Source organism: Fundulus heteroclitus, unplaced genomic scaffold (assembly GCF_011125445.2).
Source record: "Fundulus heteroclitus isolate FHET01 unplaced genomic scaffold, MU-UCD_Fhet_4.1 scaffold_249, whole genome shotgun sequence".
NCBI classification, from domain to species: domain Eukaryota; kingdom Metazoa; phylum Chordata; class Actinopteri; order Cyprinodontiformes; family Fundulidae; genus Fundulus; species Fundulus heteroclitus.
The window spans coordinates 157,511-178,075 of NW_023396660.1; the positions used below are offsets into that span (position 1 = coordinate 157,511).

The window sequence follows — 20,565 nt, forward strand, 5'->3', positions numbered from 1 at the left end:
AAAATAATCAGCTCCGCTATGCATACCTTGTTATGAAGACGCCAACAATTCCAGAAGGAGGTTTTTCTAGTTCTAGGAGCCTCGCTGGTTGTGATGGTAGAAGGAGAGGGTGCTTCTGTCTGCTGGCTGATATCAGCAAGATAAGCAGAAAATGTCAGGTTTTGGGTGTCCAAGTCATTTGTGGCAGGGAAAAAAAAGAAATTAAAACCATGTGGAAACAAATTAGGATTGTTATAAAACTTTACCTCTTCTGAAGACTTAAGCTTTCACCATTCCCAGAGCGTACATCACTTTGAGGGCTTATCTGTTTAAAAGTTGTAAAAGCAGATATTTAAGTTTGATAATGTTGCCTTTTCACAAATAAGTAGCAACAAGTCAAAAATAATAACCTAGCAATGCTGTTCAAAAATAAACATTTTAACTGCACTGTAAACCCGAATAAGTTTGCAGTACTCAAAAAAAGTAAGGCAATCAGTTGCCACAATTCTTTTGAGTTTTAAAACTCCTATATTTGAGTATGACAGAACTTATATATTTTGAGTTTATTTCAAATGTAAATTAAAATAAAAATGTAATTAAATTTATCAATCTGTCAACTCAAAATTCTTCAGTTTATTCTACTTAGAATATTCATTTATCTTTCTCATTGAAATAACTCCAGCAAATTTAATAATTTCAAGTATGAAGACTCAGGATTTTAGGTTCAATGAACTTAACATTTATTAGTTTTTTCTTTCAATCTTCTCATTAAACTTGACACAAAAGCATAGACTTGTTACAAATCAAAATCATTTCACTCCAAACTTAAAATATTTGTGGCAACTGATTGCAGTTTTCTGCTCCGCCTCTCTGCCTGCTCGGACGCTTTTTTCTCTGCTCCCTGCTTGCTTGCATTTTCCTGCGTTTTACTTTTTATCTCCTTTTTATCTCTTTGCCAAAACCACGGAAAGTTGGATTTAGTTATTTTTATTTATTTTCTTTTTATTTATTTTTGATTTTGATTTTGCAAAGATGCCTACCTTCACCACAGTGGACCTTGACACGCTTCTACAAAAGATCGCCGTTATAGAACAGAAGATATGCCGACTCGAACTGAATTATGATGTAAACGGCGCGTATGGAAATGAAACAACCCTGCCTGCGACTCCAAACGGGGACCACCAGCCCAGCAACTCTCTGAACAAACAGATCCCTGAGGAAAATGAGAATCCCTGGATCACTCAGGGTGCAAGACCAAAGGATCAACGAACCCCACGCCTAGACAAAGAAAACTGGCCGAGACTACAGAGAGATGTCCCAGGACAAGTGAAACAACAGCGGGCTGTTCCCACAACAAATGATAGGAGTAAACCTGCTGGAAATGCTGGAATTCCTTTACGAAACAGATTCGCTCCGCTCCAAAATGTGACCCAGGAGAATCATGACAACACTCAGAGGTACGTCAACGACTTTCGCTCTAATACATCAGAGAAAAGACATGCCACGGGGCCAAGGACCCTGATTTTATGCAGTGGGTCTGTATGTGGGATTAAACATTTCTGTAACAAGAAAAACACAGAGGTGTTAATTTATAACAATTCGAACTATGGCCTGGTGTCTGATTTATTAGACATCCTTCCAAGGATCTTGAAAGAGCGCCCGACCTTGGAAAAACTCATAATACAAGCTGAAGCCCTGGGCGACATCACCCGGATAAGAAAATCAGAAGTATTGAAAGAGGATTACATTCGTCTGTTGAACTTAGTTCATGGCAAAAATGTCAAGGTGCTTCTCAGCGGCCCTTTCCCGCCCGTGGCTTGTGGAGACGAGATTTTTTCCCGAATTCTGATGCTAAACAAATGGCTGGAAAAAACATGCAAAGAAACAACTGTAACCTTCATAGACAACTTTAACATCTTCTGGGAAAGAAGACATCTGTTCAACAGAGATGGCTTCTCTCTAAATAGGTCAGGTGCAAAACGACTGATTTCAAACATCTTCTATTCTGTAAACCATACAGCATCAGCTTTGTCCCAAAACAAAGAACATCCAGTGCCTAAACAAATGATAAGCCCAGTGCAGCCCGAACAAGCCAAGATAAAGATGGCCAGAAAGATGACACAGAAAGAGGCTACATCAGAGCTACAGGAGGATTCATCCCAGATCTCAGCAGGACAAAGAGAGGACCAAGAAAATCCATCGTCACGAACACCGATCCAGACTACACCCGCCTCGCCTTCTTCTCCACAAAGCCCAGAGGTTCCTTTCCTGGATTTTTCTCACACCATGAACAAAGTCCTTAAGATTGGTCTACGGTTGACATCCTCTCCACATATTAATTCTGAAAACCACAGTTCTGTGACTAAATCAGCATCTTCCAAAGGACGCAGAGGTCCAGATCCTCCTCCTCCTCTACATATCACAGAACATGCCTGTCCTGAAGACCTTCGCATAACGTCCTTGTGATATGCAGCAGGCCCTGGCTGTACGTTTATCAGTCAAGACCGCCACCAGCATAAGCCTGGGCCTCCTGACGGAGAACATGGAATATCTGTTATGATACGTGGCAGAAATAAGAAAAGCAAAAGGAAAACAGACAGGAATAATCAGTCGTACTTAAAAGTCATAAACTGTCAGATGCAACCTGCCACAAAGACACCATCAACCACCAAATCATATAAACTGGGTTTATTAAACATTAGATCTCTGTCAGGAAAATCCCTTTTAATTAATGACTTCATTATTGACAATAATCTTGATGTTATGTTTTTAACAGAAACATGGTTACATGAATCTAATGAAGCAGCTATTCTGCTGGAGTCGACTCCTCCAAACTACAATTTTCTTTGTGAGAGCAGACAGCAAAGGAAAGGTGGAGGAGTAGCAACATTGTTTAATGATTCACTAAAGTGTAAAAAGGTGTTTTTGGGAAAATTTGACTCTTTTGAACATTTGGCTCTCCAGGTAAAGAGCCCGGTACGAACTATGTTTCTGAATGTTTACAGGCCTCCTAAGTCCACATCAAACTTTTTTAATGATTTCAGTGACCTCTTGTCTGTGATATGTGTTGATTATGACTTTTTAATTATTGTTGGAGACTTCAACTTTCACGTTGACAACCCTGAAGACAGAAGTGCAAAAGAACTGTGTGACACACTTAGAAACTTTGGTTTAACTCAGCATGTTAAACAGCCAACACACAAGCAGGGGCATATTTTAGACTTAATCATCACTAAAGGTCTAAACATTTCACAGGTCAATGTAACTGATGTTGCCTTATCCGATCACTTCTCCGTTACCTTTGAATGTATCATTACCAGTGACTCATTTAGCCAAAGGGACATCGTAAGAAAACGCACCTTTAAGGACAATGCCACAGAAAATTTTATTCAAGCTTACTCTGCTACCTCAACCTTGGGCTGCAACTCAGTAGATGAGCTAGTAGATAACTTTCATTCTAAAGTCTCAGACATCATTGACTGCATTGCTCCAGTTAAAGTGAAGGTTTTTTACGGGAAGAAAAAATCTCCTTGGAGAAATGCTCCATCAGTTAGAAGTGAAAAAAGGGAATGTCGCAAAGCTGAACGCAGGTGGAGAAAGAATAGACTCCTGGTTCACTATGACATCTATAAAGAGAGACTTAACAGATATAACTTACAACTGAAAAATGCAAGAGAATCTTTCTTCTCTGAGATCATTAAGAAAAACATTAATAACGCTCGTGTCTTATTTGCCACAGTCGACAGATTAACAAATCCTCCTGTGTCCGTGGCTTCAGAACTCCACTCCACCAGGGCCTGCAACGAATTTGCTAACTTCTTTACTGAGAAAATCCTAAAAATTAGAGGATCAGTTTGTACATCCACACCAGCTCCAGAACCAAAGCGGTACTCAGCTGGAACTTATCCTGACAAAATGTCCCAATTCAGCCAAATAAACTACAAAAGCTTAGAGCAGATCATTCAGCAGCTAAGTTCCTCTTCATGCTGTCTTGATGTTCTCCCCACAGCTTTCTTTAAAAAAGTTTTACCTGTCATAATGTCTGATTTGACTCAGATAATAAACACGTCCCTCCTGTCAGGTGTTTTCCCCCAGTCCCTAAAAACAGCAATTATCAAACCACTGCTGAAAAAGAATAATTTAGACAAACTTCTACTCCAGAACTACAGGCCCATCTCAAACCTCCCCTTTATCAGTAAGATTATTGAAAAAGCTGTATTTCAACAATTAAACACCTTCTTAACAACGACCAGCCGATTTGACGTTTTCCAGTCAGGTTTCCGTGCTCACCACAGTACAGAGACCGCCCTGATCAAGGTGTTTAATGACATCCATATAAATACAGACTGTGGAAGAACCACCGTGCTGGTACTATTGGACCTTAGTGCAGCATTTGATACTGTCGATCACTCCATTCTGTTAGAACGCCTGGAGAACTGGGTCGGCCTCTCTGGTACAGCACTCAACTGGTTTAAATCCTACTTAAAGGACAGGGACTTTTTTGTATCAGTAGGTAACTTTACATCAGAGATGACAAAAATCCCATTTGGGGTTCCCCAAGGGTCCATTCTGGGTCCCCTCCTCTTCAATATCTACATGCTCCCTCTAGCCCAGATAATAAAAAATAACAACATCAGCTACCATAACTATGCAGACGACACACAGCTCTACATCACCATGTCACCAGGTGACTATGAACCAGTTCAGGCACTGAGTAAATGCCTAGAAGAAATCAATACGTGGATGTGCCAAAATTTTCTCCAATTGAATAAAAACAAAACTGAAGTAATAATATTTGGACCAATAGAGGAAAGATCAAAAGTTAGCACACAGCTTCAGTCGCTTCAGCTAAAAACCACTAATCAGGCCCGCAACCTGGGTGTAGTGATGGACTCAGACCTGAACCTTCAAAAGCATCTAAAGACAGTTACAAGGTCGGCTTTCTATCACTTGAAGAACATTTCTAGGATTAAAGGACTGATGTCTCAGCAGGATCTAGAAAAACTAATCCATGCGTTTATTTTTAGTCGAATTGATTACTGCAACGGTGTTTTTACAGGTCTGCCTAAAAAGTGGATCAGACAGCTGCAGCTGATCCAGAACGCTGCTGCCCGCGTCCTCACTAAGACTAAGAAAGTAGAGCACATAACCCCAGTTCTAAAGTCCTTACACTGGCTCCCTATATCTCAGAGAATAGACTTTAAAATACTTCTGTTAGTCTATAAATCCTTAAATGGCTTAGCTCCTAAATACATCACAGACTTGTTATCAGCGTATAAACCATCCAGACCATTAAGGTCTTCTGGCTCCAGCCTACTCTGCATACCTAGAACCAGAACTAAACACGGAGAAGCAGCATTTAGTTCCTATGCTCCAATTATCTGGAACAAACTTCCAGAAAACTGTAAAAGTGCGGAAAGCCTGAGTTCTTTTAAATCAAGATTAAAAACACATTTGTTTAAAATTGCCTTCAACTGTCCTAGTTAACTGAATCACCAGTTTTTTGTTCTATTTTCTTTCTATATTTTATTCCTACTTGCTCTTATTCTGTTTTATTTTGCTATATTTTAATCATGTAAAGCACTTTGCATTGTCTTTGTACTGAATTGTGCTATATAAATAAATTTGCCTTGCCTTGCCTTGCCTTGCCTTGCCTTGCCTTAAAGATAATAAGTACTATTGACACAAAAGTAAAAAATAATTAGTTTTTTTTTTCTATTCTGAATTTTTGCATACACCTTTCTGTTGTATTTTAAAACACTATATATATATATATATATATATATATATATATATATATATATATATATATATATATATAAACAATTAACAAGTCTACTTACTGAAAACTTTGTTTATCTTTTAATATAAACCATAGTAGAAATCTTCAAACTCAGAAAAGCTTAAATTACATTAAGAACAGATCTTAATGTCACAAATAACTTAGAAAACTTTTAATACGACATTACCAGGGGGCATCAGCAAATCTTGGTTGGTGACCAAAAATCAGAGTTTAGAGAGATTTGCTCGAAACAATATTTGAAAAACAACTGAAAAATGAATAAAATTAAATTAAATTAAATACAGAAATAAGAAACATTTGTTAAGGCACACCTTTGGCCGTCTGGTTGTAAACCTGCAGTGCAGCAATGCATAAAAAATTGCTTATAAATTCTTCACAACAAAATATGCAAAAATTTCAAAACTGTACAAAGGCAGTGTGTAGCCTTTCTTTGGCTATCTGATATAATTCTAGCAACTTCAAGCTAGATTAACAATATACTATATAACATACAGTGTATAAACACTTAATACACTCCTGTACTAGTTAAAAACAAAATTTAAGTAGTACGGGCAGCGTCAACTTTATGCCATTTGTCTCAAAACCAGTTGAGTAGAGCAGAACTTTAACATTAACAACGAACAAACATGGACGTGCGACTGTGGACTATGCTCCAACAGAATCCACCATTCCTTTATGGGTCTAGAGTTACACATATAACATCAGGTCATTTTTAAGAGTCTGCAGCTTAGGTGATAGTTTAGAGTCATCAAGACCAAGCAAGATTTTCTGTGTGAACTCAAAAGTGTTGGTGAGTCCCTTAGGATAGCTGAGGTGTAGAGCATAAATCAATCCAAATATTACCACGAAGGCATCAGCAAGCCTGGGAAGGTTGACAACCACATCCCCCTCTAGGACAACAGAGACTCTCACTGGGTGGTAGTGAACTGGACTTGCGGCATTGTCACTGACAGTTGTAAGTAGGGCCACTGATGCATCCCCCAGGTCTGGTTCATCCATTCCGTCCTTAAAAAAATGAAAGGGGATCATATACTAATCACATTTACAGAAACTATGGCTGAAGCAATTTTGATTACAGATGATCGTCCTATTATTAAAGATGAATACAGTCTAAAAGACTCCTGTTCATTCTGCTGCATTGTGCTCTTGTTTGCTGAGAATGAGAGATGACTTATGTGTACCACTGTTAGGCTAATGACGGCTACTTGATTTTCTTTGCAGCTGACTTTTCTAAAGCCCTACTGGGCAGGCCTGAGATCTCTCTACTTAAGACTTACCACACATGATCTGAAGATTTCAGAGATTTCCTCATGTAGATAAACAGGAAGGGCATGGAGAACAGTGGTCCGTCTTGTGTGGACATCATGTATTTCCTGAGAAAATAAAAATAATGTAAATACAGTTCACTAGTCAAAGCCAATGCCAAACAGTTCCAACTAATTACCAATTAATTACAAATATCTGCACATAAATCCACTATGATAGCCTGCTGACTTATCTGATGCAATTGTGGAATCCAAAAGCTTAACTGAAGCATTAAACTACAAACAGTAGACCTGTGAAATGTATAATCACCTCTGCATCATGGACTTTGAAAATGTAAGTCAAAGCGTCAGCAGTCTTTCCAGTTTTGGAAGCTTTCTGCCTGAATAAAGCCATCAAGCGAGGAGTGTGCCGATCAAGCTGGGCATAGAAAGTGTTTGGTAGGTTCTGGTTTGTTATCCTTTGGAACTCTGCATACACCTGCATTGAGGAAAGGACAGTACAGTAATTCTTATTTTTTCACGATTAATGAAATTTGGTAACATTACAAAGTGACATACAGTAGCAAATATAAAACCAACAAAAGAGCTGATCCACATTACCTCAGACTGCATTTGAAGAGCTGGCCAGAGGTCCAGTAGCTCTTTGACCGGTGGGCATGACATCACAATAGTCTGTCGTCGCAAGGCAAATGTGGTCTGCATCATTTGACTGATAAGAGGGAGGTTTCTCTCAGTCTTCTTTACTTCCTCAACAATAGCCTGCCTCAAATGGTCAAGACTTGAGGGATCCTGTCCTTGCGGAAAGTTGGGCAGAAAGTTGACCTCTGCGCACTTAGGTCTTTTTATGTTGGAGTGGGAGGGTTCGTTGTCAGGATTTTTTCGGCTTCTTTTTCCAGCATTTACAGTGACCTCCTGACATCCAGCTCTTCTCATCTTGGTCCTATAATTTCCCATTTTAAATTTGATGCTGTTTTTCCAGCCACTCCATCCACTGTCGGATCCTACTTCCTTTAAACAGGGATGTGTCCTCACAAGAGCTTCAGCCACCATTGCTATCTCCTTATCAGTGGTGTAGGCCTTGAAACCATATATGGTAGATGCCAGTTTCTCTAAAATACTGTGCTTCTGGTCCCTTGACAACTGTAGAGGTTTATCATTCTTTTCAAATTTAGCATTCCCATCTCTAAGTGTCAGCTCAATATCAAATGCAAATGTGGGAATCTGAAATGGACCCGGAGGCAGTCTGCTGAGACGTTCTGGAGATGACACATCTGAAAGGGTATCAGTAGATGCAAGAGAACTAGAATCATGTGTAAGTGAAATATGAACACAGGCTTTTTGTGGCAACTCCTCTATGTCAACAAGGCAAGTGAGTTTTCCATCAAAGTCTGGATCTTCGTACTTCAAACTAAAGTCACAGTCCAGTTCCAGCTGTTGTTTTAAAATATCAATCAGGGCATCAACAGAGGCTGGACGGGAGCTGAGTTTTAATTTTCTCACACGGTCCGCCTCGATGACACGAAGGATCATGTTTTGTGGGGCTTCAGCCCCACAAAACTTGTAGCCATCACTAATAAATGAAAAAATGTAGAGGTTAAAAACACATCAGTAAATGGACATCATAGTGCATTTATAAGGCTTTCTAAATGTTTAAAATCATGAATGACAACTTCTAACGTGTTCAGCATTAGAACTTTCTTTTCTATAAAGCGTGCTTTATAGAAAAGAAAAAAAAATTTTGGACCTAGGCCACACAGTATATTATAACTTCCATAACATAAGCCAGTAATATTTGTGTTTTAATCCATTATGGACATTATCTTAAGAATGTGTTACCAAAGAGTGCAATTCCAAAATGCATGTCATGTATGTTGCGTATAATGGTTGATCAGGAAGCACATTTTCCAATGCACAAAAAATTACTTACTGTAGAGTGGTCTTAATTTTGTCTCACTTGTATGAACCTCTTGGGAGTCAGCATCAGCAAGCTCCCAATCTTGTATGCAGAGAGTGGGGTTGTATCATTCAAGTCAGATTGCAGGTGGATAGACAGGCTCCCCTGTATGGCTGACAGCTCATAGGATCGAAGATGCTCTACATACCAGGAGTCATAATCACAACAGAGAAAAGAAACATTGTGATTCACAAGGTAGATCTGTGTTAGTCTGCAAAATTTTGGCAGTCCCCCACTGATTCCAACGGAAACAAACATTCCAGTGGTGTAGTCTGTGCCATCAATGGTCACCTTTGATGTACTATAGACAACATCACTAGTTGTTTGTCCTCTAATATGAGCCTGAGCTACCTCTGCCAGAGCTGAAACCAAAACAGAGTCAACCCTGGATGTTTGCGTTTTTGGTTTGAAAAATGATGGTGAACCAAGGTGATAGGCCATCATGTGTTGGTGTCGGATCGCCAGGGTCTTCAAGACATTTTTGAAGTTTTGAGCATCATGCACCACTCTCTTGAAAAAGCGATGCTTTGCTTCAAATCGCATGGTCCAAACATGAACCAGGGGTCCAAAGCACTTAACTAAGGTGGGGTAATGCTCCACATAGTGATGTTTAGGACGAAGGCTAAACTGAGGGAAAGCCTCTTGTAGGATCTGTCTGTGGTCACTGATTTTGCAAACAAAATAGTCCAGTGTTTCATCAGAAAATGATGGGCACAGAGCTAATTCAACTACCTCTTTCAAGTCCATCAAAACCTCCCATGCAATATTACCCTCTGGTACTTTACTGCCCACAAGTAGGGGAAGTAGTCTCAGCAGCGTGGCATTTTCATGCCCATTGCCTCCAATCGTTCCCCGAGACATAAATGTTTTGGGAACTGGATGTGGTTTATTTATTTTATCAGTGTGCTGATATGGGAATGACGTGATCCTTTGGTTCAAATAATCTAAAGTGAAGTACTTAAGCCGAATCATTTCTTTAATGCAAAGAGAAAGTTCAACTGGAACGATTCCTTCCAAAAGATCATGAAGTAGATCTGGAGGAAAACCTGTAATAGGATGGAAGTACTCAAGTGACTCACGCAAAACACAGTCACCTTTAACCCCAAATTGGCTGCTTAAACTGTCATCTTGGAGGACATTTTGTACGTGAAGGTCATGGCTCGCTTTGGTTCTCTGAACAAATGTCTCCTTTTTTACCTCAGTGATTTGAAACTGTTCACTTGTGGCCATGCAGAATCTGCAAACATAATTTGCTCTAAATGACTCCAGAAAACCACCTAAGCCATGCGAAGCCAGATTGTCAGCAGAAACGCAAAAAATGGTGCCTTTCACATTCTGACCAACGGATTCAATGAAAACACCATCTTGTTCTAGCGTGTTGACATCATGAACCAATGGTGCAAGTACACTTGCATATCCATATTTCTGGAGGTCTGTCACTTTAGCTAGAAGGGCCAATTGTATAGTGTGCATTGCTGATCTATACTTGGGCGGCACATTTGCTAGGACCCAGTATAAAGCACAAAGTTTGTGAACTTTACGTGATGTACCAAGAGGATTAGCAATTTCAAGATCATCAATATATAGCTGGATTGCTAGGTGTAGATCTTCTGTTGAGAGTAGCTTGTTTTCTTGGAAATGAGAGCCATCACGATATGACACATAATAACCAGGCTCAGAGTTTGGTTCTTTGATCTTATTCAGGATGTCTGTATTTTTAAACAGCTCCTGAATCATCTGAAGGATTGGAACATACATAATGGTATGACCAGGTGCTTCTAAATGGTACTCTACTGGCATTACCAATGGATAATTGTGCTCTATAAATGTCTTTCTTCGCTTATGAGAAGACAACTCTGCACCTTTGGATGTAGCACTAAATACAACATTAGAATCCATAACAGCCCTGACGACTTCATTGAGCGTGGAGTCAGTAATATTGTGACCATGTCTCTGCAATATGTCATTAACTGCATCTTTGATTAATGGCTGAGATAAAGAGAATATCTGATTCAAGTGATCAACTATTTCTTGTGTAGCTGAGTTTGACACATGAAGGATAGCCTGCATCTTTAGAAATAAAGATGCAGCATTAAGTTTGAGCTGATTTTTTAGTGCTGATGTAGCACACTGCTCATCATCCTGCATTTCTGTGCACTGAAATCGACACTCTTCATTCATAGTTACATTAGAGCTGGTGGCTTGGAGATTCTGAGTATGCTCATAGACAATGTCGCTACCAAACTCTGATACAATATTCCCTTGATGGAATCTACTTTTGTGGGAATTAAATGAAGAGTATACGTTTGTGCTATATTTACAGTCTTTGTATGGACATACCACTGTTTCATGCTTTTTTAAGTGTGTTCTTATGTGACTAAGGAGCACAGACTCAGAAAAAGGTTGCTGAAATGTGCATAAAGGACACTTGAAGGTGACAAGCTCCTGAATCTCCTTTGCACTGCTCTTACGTTCTTGCGTATGATATCTTGACAGATGAGTACTCAGTGCACTAAATGTCTGAAATGTGCACATGCAATCATCATGGAGACATGGGAGAGGGCTAATTTTTGAAAAGTGGCTGTGCTGCAGTCTGCAGTGTTTTAATAAATATGTCCGAGTGGTAAAAGAAGCTGAACACAACTTACACTGCCAAGTCATATTTGTTGCAGGTGCAGCAACCTGAAAACCCAAACATACAAAACAATATTATTTTACAGGTTTAAACCTTCTTCAAAACCTGCAGTCATATTCCTCTAAAAGGAGTACAGCAAAATACAAAAACTTTAATTAAAAAGTAAATGTGAAAGATGCCTTTTAGGCTATTCAATCTGTAACATTTCATATTATATTACAATTTTCTTTAGGTTTTTACGGCACTAGTGACACGACAGGTCGGAGTCAAACCTGCTTCAGCCACGTTGAGGGCTAAGGCCTCCAAACATGGGTCGTGCGCGCTAACCACTGCTTCAATGTTACATAAAGTTGGGCTAGTAGCATTCATAAATTATTAGATTATAACTTATTTTCCTACCAATCACAAAAAAAAAAAAAATCAGCTAAATTAAGTTTCAGAGAATAACTTCAATCTCTAGCTTTCCAAAAAGTAAAAAAATAAAAAAACTGGACTTTTTTCCAGTTACATTTTCTAGCCATATGCACAGCACATCATGCTTTAGTTAGCTTCTGCCGTGATACCTCATCCACCACTGCAACTTAGGCATCACCAGGTTTTACAGCTACCAGCCTAGCCACGTAGCCTTTACAGCTAACTGGCAGGGTGACTTTGCATGTTATCTTGCTAACCGTCTAACGGTTAGCCACGCTAACCGTTAGCTAACCGGTTAGCCACGGTTAGCTAACGTAACTTACTTTGTCCGTTTTAAAAACACGTTTAACCCCCAGGAACAAACATTCAAGCAACTTCTTGGCTACTTACATTCACAACTCAGTGTTGCGGACTTGCGGTTCTTGTTGTTAAAGGAGAAGTCCGGTCAAAATCAGAATTCAAACTGCTGAAAGTACTTTAAATATAAAACTACTACATACTGTGCAAAAAATTATATGTTTTTTTAATTATGAATCATTTTCATTTAATCATGTTTATGTGGAGGAATCCATCTTGGTCAAGAATAGTACTGTCACCTCCCATTTTTTTACGTCACTCGGCGGACCCGCAGTTGAGCAAGTTTCAACGCTCTGTTTGTCACGGCGCACTATTTTCCAACATGGCGACGACTGGTGCTCTGTACGAAGCAGAGAGTGATGAAGTACTTAGTGACAGTGATGAGAGCTCCGTGGAGCTATCATCATCTGATAGCGATATGGATTTTTTTAGAAGAGTTTCTTGACAGAAACCGGACTTTTGACGGAATCCAGCGTACTTATTTCCAGTGGAAACTCAGTCGGGTCCTACAATATATATGTATACACGCGTGTGTGTGTGTGTGTATGTGTGTGTGTGTGTGTGTGTGTGTGTGTGTGCGCGCGTTCCGCCGCAGGACGGCTTTGCCGGCGCTGCAGAGGAGCGCGCGCACACACACAGCGGAGGAGAGATCGCTGAAGTGACTTAAGTTATACATTTGCCCTCTAGTAAATAGGGCAGGTGGTCATTATTGTATAAATATTAAAATATAAGAGCGTTCCAGCACATGCTGGGGCGGAGGGATACCACATCACATGTGGTATCCCTCCGCCACTCTGCTCGGTGACCATCCCCGCAAATTCTAAATAAAAATTCTAAAATAAAAAATAACTTACCGAAAATCCTCGCTCTCATGTCATCAGTGTTGTAGTACTCGAGTCCGAGACTCGAACTCGAGTCCGAGTCATTAGCTAAATTTAGAGACTCGTGACTTGACTTGGACTTGAGCACTGATGACTCGAACTTGGACTCGGACTCCTACATTCAGATCATTCTGACTCGGAAATTGAGAAAAAGACTCGACTTTTTTTATATCATTAGGCTATAATTTTAATATGTCATTAGAATATTATTTGGTGTATGATTTTAATATCTAAATGCCGTACCGCGCACGTGACGTCACCATCTCATGAGCAACGCCCCTTGCCTCTAATGTAGGGCAAACAGTGTGAGAGCGCACTTAGCAGCCAGCCATTACACATGCAACAGATACATATGACCGACTTTACAGCTGTTAAACTTTCGCAAAAGGGTGTCCAGGCGCCCATTTTACTGGTAGAACTGTGGAACAACATACCAACGTTCAGCTCAAACGATGGCTTGAGTGTCGAGGGCTCGGAAAGACGGGCCGAGTTGATAGGAAGGTAAGTCGTTGTTTTTCTCCTGCTCGGCATTCATGCCGTCCTCGGCCGTTTTTTTTTCTGTTTGTAGTCACCGTCCAGGAATCGGTATAAATTTTCCGACCCGCCGAACAATTTAGTCCGGTCCGGTGGCCAAATGCATTATCATTATCCAACGGCTGTATCTCCTCGCTGCATCGACCTGCATCGATTTGTTGTGAGTCATGGGGGAACACTGCCGAACGCGTTTGTGGGAATCGCCCGGTGGACGGGCGAGGGAAATGCATCTGCGGTGGCGGGCGGCCGGCGAACACTGCGCGAACACCGCCCGCCGGCCGGCACCGCGTCGGTGCGCGAACACCGCCCGCCGGCCGGAGCCGCGGCGGTGACCAATAGGCCGGAGCGCGCTTGGCTGCGAGGGCCGATCGACGCCGCTTGCGGCTTTAACATCCTTCATATGCGGCCTATCAGCGTACCTCGAGTCGCTGTTGCGCGTTCCATAACAACAATGTTTAAAAACCATGGTTAGGAGACGTCTTAGACTTGGAAAAAGCAGTAGTTTTACCGAGTAAAACAAAGGGTAACTACAGCGAAAGAGTTATTAGTGCAATGGAATGTTACTGCTTCATGTCATACATCACACGTCAATAGTGACTCGACTCGGACTTGACTCGGATGAGTAGTGGACTCGACTCGGACTCGACTCGGATTTTTTTTTAATGACTTGGACTTGACTCGGACTTGAACACTGGTGACTCGAACCTGGACTCGGACTCGAGGCATAGTGACTTGACTACAACACTGCATGTCATGTTCAAAACATTCTTCTTCAAAATGGTTGCTGCATATGACGTGTTTTCTCTCTGGCCAGAAGTTAGATGGCAAATCCGCTCTGTTCAAGTTGGCAATCCAGCAACGAGCCCGGTGGCTCATGAATCGGGAAGTAGAAATAAGCAATGTTTTTTCCACTTTTACCAGTTGTGTTGGAACATCCGATGGCCATGCACGTGGGCATTGTTGCTTCAGCAATAGCTCTTGGGAATGTCAGTGGTGAAGTCTTCTGGAAATCCGAAAAAATTGTTGATGATCGCAGCTGTGTAGAACGGCTCCTATTGACTTTGCATGGAAAGCGGAGAGAAATGCTGTCGCCGCTTCCGCTTTTCCACGCCCCAGGATGTGATGTCAAACGCCCCTCACTGCCCAAATATGGGCAGTAATGTCAGCCCCCATACACAGTGATTCAGACGACAATTTATGTTTTTATTTTCTTATTGATTAAAGATAAGTTCATTAAATAACCACAAACGTATTAGTTTTAGTTATAGCTAACGATACCCTGATTTTTCCTTGTTGACCGGACTTCCCCTTTAAGTCTCCCGGTCTTTTTTTCGGCTTTACTCGTCGGCTCTGGTCTACTGTCTGAAGAACGCGCGCAAATACTACAAAAGAAAAGCACTTCCGGTGGAACAGATGATGATTCTTCTTCTTCTTCTTCTTTGAAGAAAGCGATAATGATTTTATATATATATATATATATATATATATATATATATATATATATATATATATTTTTTTTTTTTTTTTTTTTTTTTTATGTACTTCTTTAGTGAGTGCGTGCGCGCGCGCAAGAGAGAGACAGAGAGAATTTATACATTTACAAATATAAATCTATCTGAATTTAATTGAGTTCAGTTCTTAAAAAAAAAGCTAAATCCATGTTTAATCCACATATTTTAAGTAACTCTGACTAAATTATTTTAAGTAGCAGTTAATTAACCTGCAAAAAGTTACTGTTAAGCAAAAATTGATAGTTTAAATAACTTAAAAAGAGGGAACAAGCTATTGGCACTCAACATTTTTAAGTAAGTAGAACTTCTAAGATGATTTTAAGTTCATTCTACTTATTCTAATTAATTATTTTGAGCATTCGGATTTACAGTGTGTATTTGTGTACATTTCTAAAAACACAATTGTTGGGGCCTTCCATAGCAACAATTAGAGATCTAATACAATTCTATTCCCCATCAAAGACATAGAAATTAAAATTCACTATTTTTGAGGCTTTACTATGTTGTCATACTTTCATGTAGAAACACAGTTTAACTTTCTGTTTTTAGAGAAATCCATCATATTGTTTTAAAATTGAAGACTCTATTTTCATACCACCTACGGTTTCTCCAAATTTTGCATTGAAGTGCCACAAACTTTACATGTAAAACCAACAGCTGCATTTAGACGGTAGTTTGTTAGAGTGGGAGGAGGGAATTAGGGAGTTTTTCCTACATAAAATAATAAAATATAAAACTGCTGTTGATGAAAACTGCTGTTTTACCTCCTTTCTGTCACAGAGGGTGACAGGATTGTGATCCTGTCCACATTTTGTGGGAGATGGGTCTGCTTTTTCTTCTAAATCCACACAGATGAGCTCAGACTGTGCTGACACTCACAAATTACAACCACTTTTCTTTGCTGCTTATTAATTAAAATGATCAGCTCTGCTACACATACCTTGTTATGAAGAGACCAGCGTTGCCAGAAGGAGGTTTTTCTAGTCCTGGGAGCCTCGCTGGTATCAGGGGTTGTGGTGGAAATGGGAGACCATGCCTCTCTCTGTAGCCTGATATCAGAAAAATAAGCAGAAAATGTCAAATTTGTGGGTGTCCAAGTCATTTGTTACAGGAAAATAAAGTCTGATAAATTAAAACTACATGGAAACAAGTTGGGATTGTTATAAAACTTTACCTCTTCTGCAGACTTGCGCTATCACCATCTCCAGAGCGTACATCCCCTGGAGGGCTTTTCTGTTAAAAAGTTGTAAAAACAGATATTTAAGTTTGATAATGTTACCTTTTCACAAATTAGTAGCAACAAGTCAAACTAAATTACGATCAAATTGAGTGGAAATCATCTTAGTGCATTAAGTCAAATCAGCAGATTACACAAAGAATCAGGTTCATACCTTTTGTTTTTTCCAAATGCAGGAAAACATCTTCACACTTACTGAGCAAAGTATCTCAAAAACTGTGATAAATTTAAGCAAGTACTTCTCTATCGCCGTAATATATGGAAAGTGGGTTTTCAAATGTCTGCTAAGGGATATCTTAAGTGCTGATATTTGAATGAAATCATTTTGGCATCATGCGGATGCATAATAACCTAGCAGCTGTTCAAAAATAAACATTTTAAGTGTATTTGTGTACATTTTTAAAAACACAATTGTTGGGGCCTCCCATAGCAACAATTAGAGATATAATACAATTCTATGCCCCATTAAAGACATAGAAATTAAAATTCACTATTTTTTAGGCTTCACTATGTTGTCATACTTTTAAGTAGAAACACAGTTTAACTTTCTGTTTTTAGAGAGCAGAAAGTCCAATGCGTTTCAGTTGCCTGAGAAAGAAGAGCTGTTGTTGGACCTTCAACACACGCTCCACCACCTCCCCGTATATTAAGAGAGGAGCGTGTTCAGTCTTCCTGGACCTCCTTTGTCCACAATGAACTCCTTGGTCTTGCTGGTGTTCTGGATGCGGTTTTTCCTGGAGCACCACTGTGTAATATTGAGGACCTCCTCTCAGTTGTGGGTCTCATGTTGGAAATGAAACACAGTTTTCCTTCGTCCGGACTTTCGCAGTACTCAGCACCCCCATCTCTCTCTTTGAATCTACCACTTTGGTGGCGTTTCTTTTCCCAAAAGTGTCTGGTTGTGGTGTTATGCCCTTAAATCGGGGGAGTTACACTTTAAAATAAAACATCTCCTGTGATCCAAGAATACCTAATGTATTTTTTTCACACAAGTGGACGAGGGAGAATGCCTTATAATTCAGCCTCCCACCTCCCCCCCATTTTCACCAAAAAACTGCAGCAGTTCAAAAACTGAATACTGAATTTGCACTGTAGCACTATAGAGACATAATCATCAAAATAAGGATTGTGTGCTATAAAAGCAACTGTTTTTCTTTATACATCATTTGAGAAGTGTGAAAACTGCTTGTTGTTATAACATTGCAGAAGCTGACAGAGATAAGAGGAGTTTAATGTTGTTAATTTTTCAGCAATGTTCCTGCTCTTTCAATTCACTCATTCATTGGTCATAATGTGATCATTAGTTTAGTAAGCCGGCTAGACTTATGGTACACTTTTATTAAAGGGGCCACATCATGCTTTTTAGCTGCATCAATGAGTTGTGGTCCATATAAAGTGGAACTGCAATGCCTTGGTCAGAATTCCTTATTAATTTCACCCCCCATTCCCTCATTTTAACCCTGTTCTGAGGTCCATCTGAGAGCAAATCTCTTTAAATCTATCCTGTTCGGCCATTTTTGTGGTATGGTGGGAGCAGTGACGTGCGTTTTTTTTTTTTTAATACAAACTTTATTTACAGATAAAGAATATACAACTGCAGACAGTAGTATGCTCGAGGTGCTGGGGTAACAGAACCACAAGATTTCATGAAACAGACAAAGGAAATTACAGATTATAAATTAACTTCATCGCTTAGAGTTAGAAGTTTTATAGCTTTAGAATTGGTGCATATTTTTAAGGAGTCCAAAAAACCTTTTACATAAGCTCTGAAAACAGTGAGGTTGGGTTTGTTTTTAGCAAATTTACAAACATGTATGTGAAATTTGGCTAACAAAATAAGAAAATTTATAATATAATCTTTCCCAGACTTACTGTACTTGGAAATACCAAAGAAAACATGTTTAATATTCAATAGAATAAGTATATTACATTTCTTGTTGACAAAATTATTGAAGTCACACCAAAAGATTTTGCTTAAAGAGCATTCCCAAAAAAGGTGGGTCAGTGTTTCTTGTTCAATGTGACAGAAGGAACAAAAAGGATCAATATCTGCAATATATTTGTTCAATACTGAATTTACAGGATAACACCTGTGTAAAATTTTAAGGGAAACTTCCCATACTTTATTTGATACAAAAAACTTTCTTGGCAACAACCATGTTTGTTCCCAATTGATATCTGAATAAAGATTGTTCCAAAAAAAGATTGAGGCAGGTTTGCAAACAGTATTCCTTTGGATTATTTCTCTTATATGTTTATTTCCAGTTTTAATACTAAAAAATGGATCTGAATTACCAATAAATAATTCTGGAAAACTTGGACGCTGGACAATGGCGCCACCTGATGTTGATATAAGAAATTTTAAACCTGCAGGAATAGCATCAAAGACGATGGCAAGTTCTTTAGGGGTCACAGGGAAGTTATATTTACCAAGAAATTCACCATAATTAAATAGTTGACCATCCTCATTGAATAATTGTTTAACAAATAAGATATCATTGTCCATCCATTTCTGAAGAAATAAGGATTTATGCTTGAAACAAATATTTTGGTTATTCCAAATATAACAGTTATGAGGGGAAAAGTTATGTTTTTAAACCAAAGTCCAGGATAAAAGCAGTTGTTTATGGAAGCAGGATAGATTAACAGGAAGCTTTTCTATTTTGTAGTTACATCTTAATAAAAAGTCTAGCCCCCCCAAGGATTTAAAGACTTGTGTAGGAATCCAATGCCACATTGAATTAGGCGTTTTCAAATATCTTTGGATCCACCTAACTTTGAATGTAGAATGCAGGGTATTAAAGTCCAGAACATTAAATCCACCTGAATTTAGTTTATTGATCATGACATTCTTCTTAATAAGATGGGGCTTTTTTTTCCAAATGAAATTAAAGAGTATACGATCAATTTCAGTGCAACGGCTATTTGGGACATTAAGGGCTGAACTTGCATAGACAAGTCGAGAAAGACCTTCAGTTTTGGCCAGCAGTATTCGACCAGTGATAGTCAGATCTCTCTGTAACCATAGATTAAATCTTTGCTGGCAGGAGAGTATAATTGGATTAAAGTTTTTGTTAACTCTTGCTGTCTGCTCTTTAACTATGGTGACCCCAAGATATTTAACTTCAGACTTTACAGGAATTCCAGAAAGAGATAAATCATTGCAATTATTAATTGGGAGAAGTTCACATTTAGATAAGTTAAGTTTAAGACCAGAGGCTACAGAAAAGGTATTTAAAAGTTTAAGTGCAATATCAATTTGACCCTTATCTTGAAAGAATAAAGTTGTATCATCAGCCAAGTGACTTAAGAGTATAGTTTTTCCTGCAACTTGGATGCCTTTGAGATCACTGTTTTTAATAAAAGTAGCTAAAATTTGCATAGGGAGAAGAAACAAAAGAGGTGATACAGGGCAACCCTGACGAATTCCACATTCTATTTTAAATCTCTTGGTAGTTCCATGAGGTAATTTTATTGAGCTATTTCCAAAAGTATAGAGAGTGCGAATTGATTGTTGAAAATTGTCTCCAAAGCCAAATAAGCTGAGGGCTTTGAAGATAAACTCATGTTCTATTGAGTCAAAGGCCTTTTGAAAATCTAAAAATAAAATAAAGCTGTTATCTGAAACCATTTCTGGATAATCTAAGACATCAAGAACCAATCTTATATTATCAATAATATGTCTTCCAGCCATAAAGCCGTTCTGAGATTCTTCTATAATATCACTAAGAACTGTTTTAATTCTTTTTGCCAAACAACTGGCTAAGATTTTGTAATCATTGTTAAGTAAAGAAATAGGACGCCAATTATCCAAAATTAGTGTATCCTTTTGAGGTTTTGGGATTAGAGTAATTAAACTTTGAGTTAGTGATGGGGGGAGTCTTTCATTATGAATGCTTTCAATAAATACAGAATGTAGAAATGGAGTGAGTTCTTCTGAGAACATTTTATAAAGTTCTGATGTAAGCCCATCTGTACCAGGAGATTTATTAGAT

The 20,565-nt window shown here is 39.0% G+C and overlaps 2 protein-coding genes and 1 long non-coding RNA gene across 4 annotated transcripts; all 3 read right to left on the reverse strand.

Annotated features, from left to right (window-relative positions):
* Positions 1-40: 40 nt before the first annotated feature.
* Positions 41-16,463, reverse strand: LOC118559230. The gene is made up of 3 exons (XR_004928710.1): positions 16,274-16,463; positions 246-304; positions 41-126 (listed from the first exon to the last, which is right to left on the reverse strand). It is a non-coding gene; the product is annotated as an uncharacterized LOC118559230 (long non-coding RNA).
* Positions 5,774-8,589, reverse strand: LOC105929611. The gene is made up of 4 exons (XM_036129902.1): positions 7,648-8,589; positions 7,358-7,525; positions 7,060-7,155; positions 5,774-6,787 (listed from the first exon to the last, which is right to left on the reverse strand). Exons 1-4 carry the CDS (start codon positions 8,575-8,577, stop codon positions 6,470-6,472), a joined length of 1,512 nt encoding a protein of 503 aa, XP_035985795.1. The 5' UTR covers positions 8,578-8,589; the 3' UTR covers positions 5,774-6,469.
* On the reverse strand, positions 8,634-15,173 carry LOC118559229. 2 transcript variants are annotated; one of them, XR_004928709.1, is made up of 3 exons: positions 12,441-12,482; positions 11,650-11,683; positions 8,634-9,141 (listed from the first exon to the last, which is right to left on the reverse strand). XR_004928709.1 is itself a non-coding variant. In XM_036129901.1 (3 exons), exon 3 carries the CDS (start codon positions 11,660-11,662, stop codon positions 8,987-8,989), a length of 2,676 nt encoding a protein of 891 aa, XP_035985794.1. In that variant the 5' UTR covers positions 11,663-11,683; positions 12,441-12,482; positions 15,137-15,173; the 3' UTR covers positions 8,634-8,986. The 2 variants fall into 2 exon arrangements, 1 of the variants encoding a protein (XP_035985794.1); XM_036129901.1 differs by adding an exon at positions 15,137-15,173 and having other exon boundaries at positions 8,634-11,683.
* Positions 16,464-20,565: the final 4,102 nt, after the last annotated feature.

Coding starts and splice junctions, on each gene's coding strand:
- LOC118559229 (XM_036129901.1), bottom strand. CDS start 11,662: ATGACTTGGCAGTGTAAGTTGTGTTCAGCTTCTTTTACCACTCGGACA.
- LOC105929611 (XM_036129902.1), bottom strand. CDS start 8,577: ATGATCCTTCGTGTCATCGAGGCGGACCGTGTGAGAAAATTAAAACTC. Junction 7,526..7,647: donor CTCTTCAAATGCAGTCTGAG/GTAATGTGGATC, acceptor TCCTCAATGCAG/GTGTATGCAGAGTTCCAAAG. Junction 6,788..7,059: donor AAATCTTCAGATCATGTGTG/GTAAGTCTTAAG, acceptor CATTTTTTTAAG/GACGGAATGGATGAACCAGA.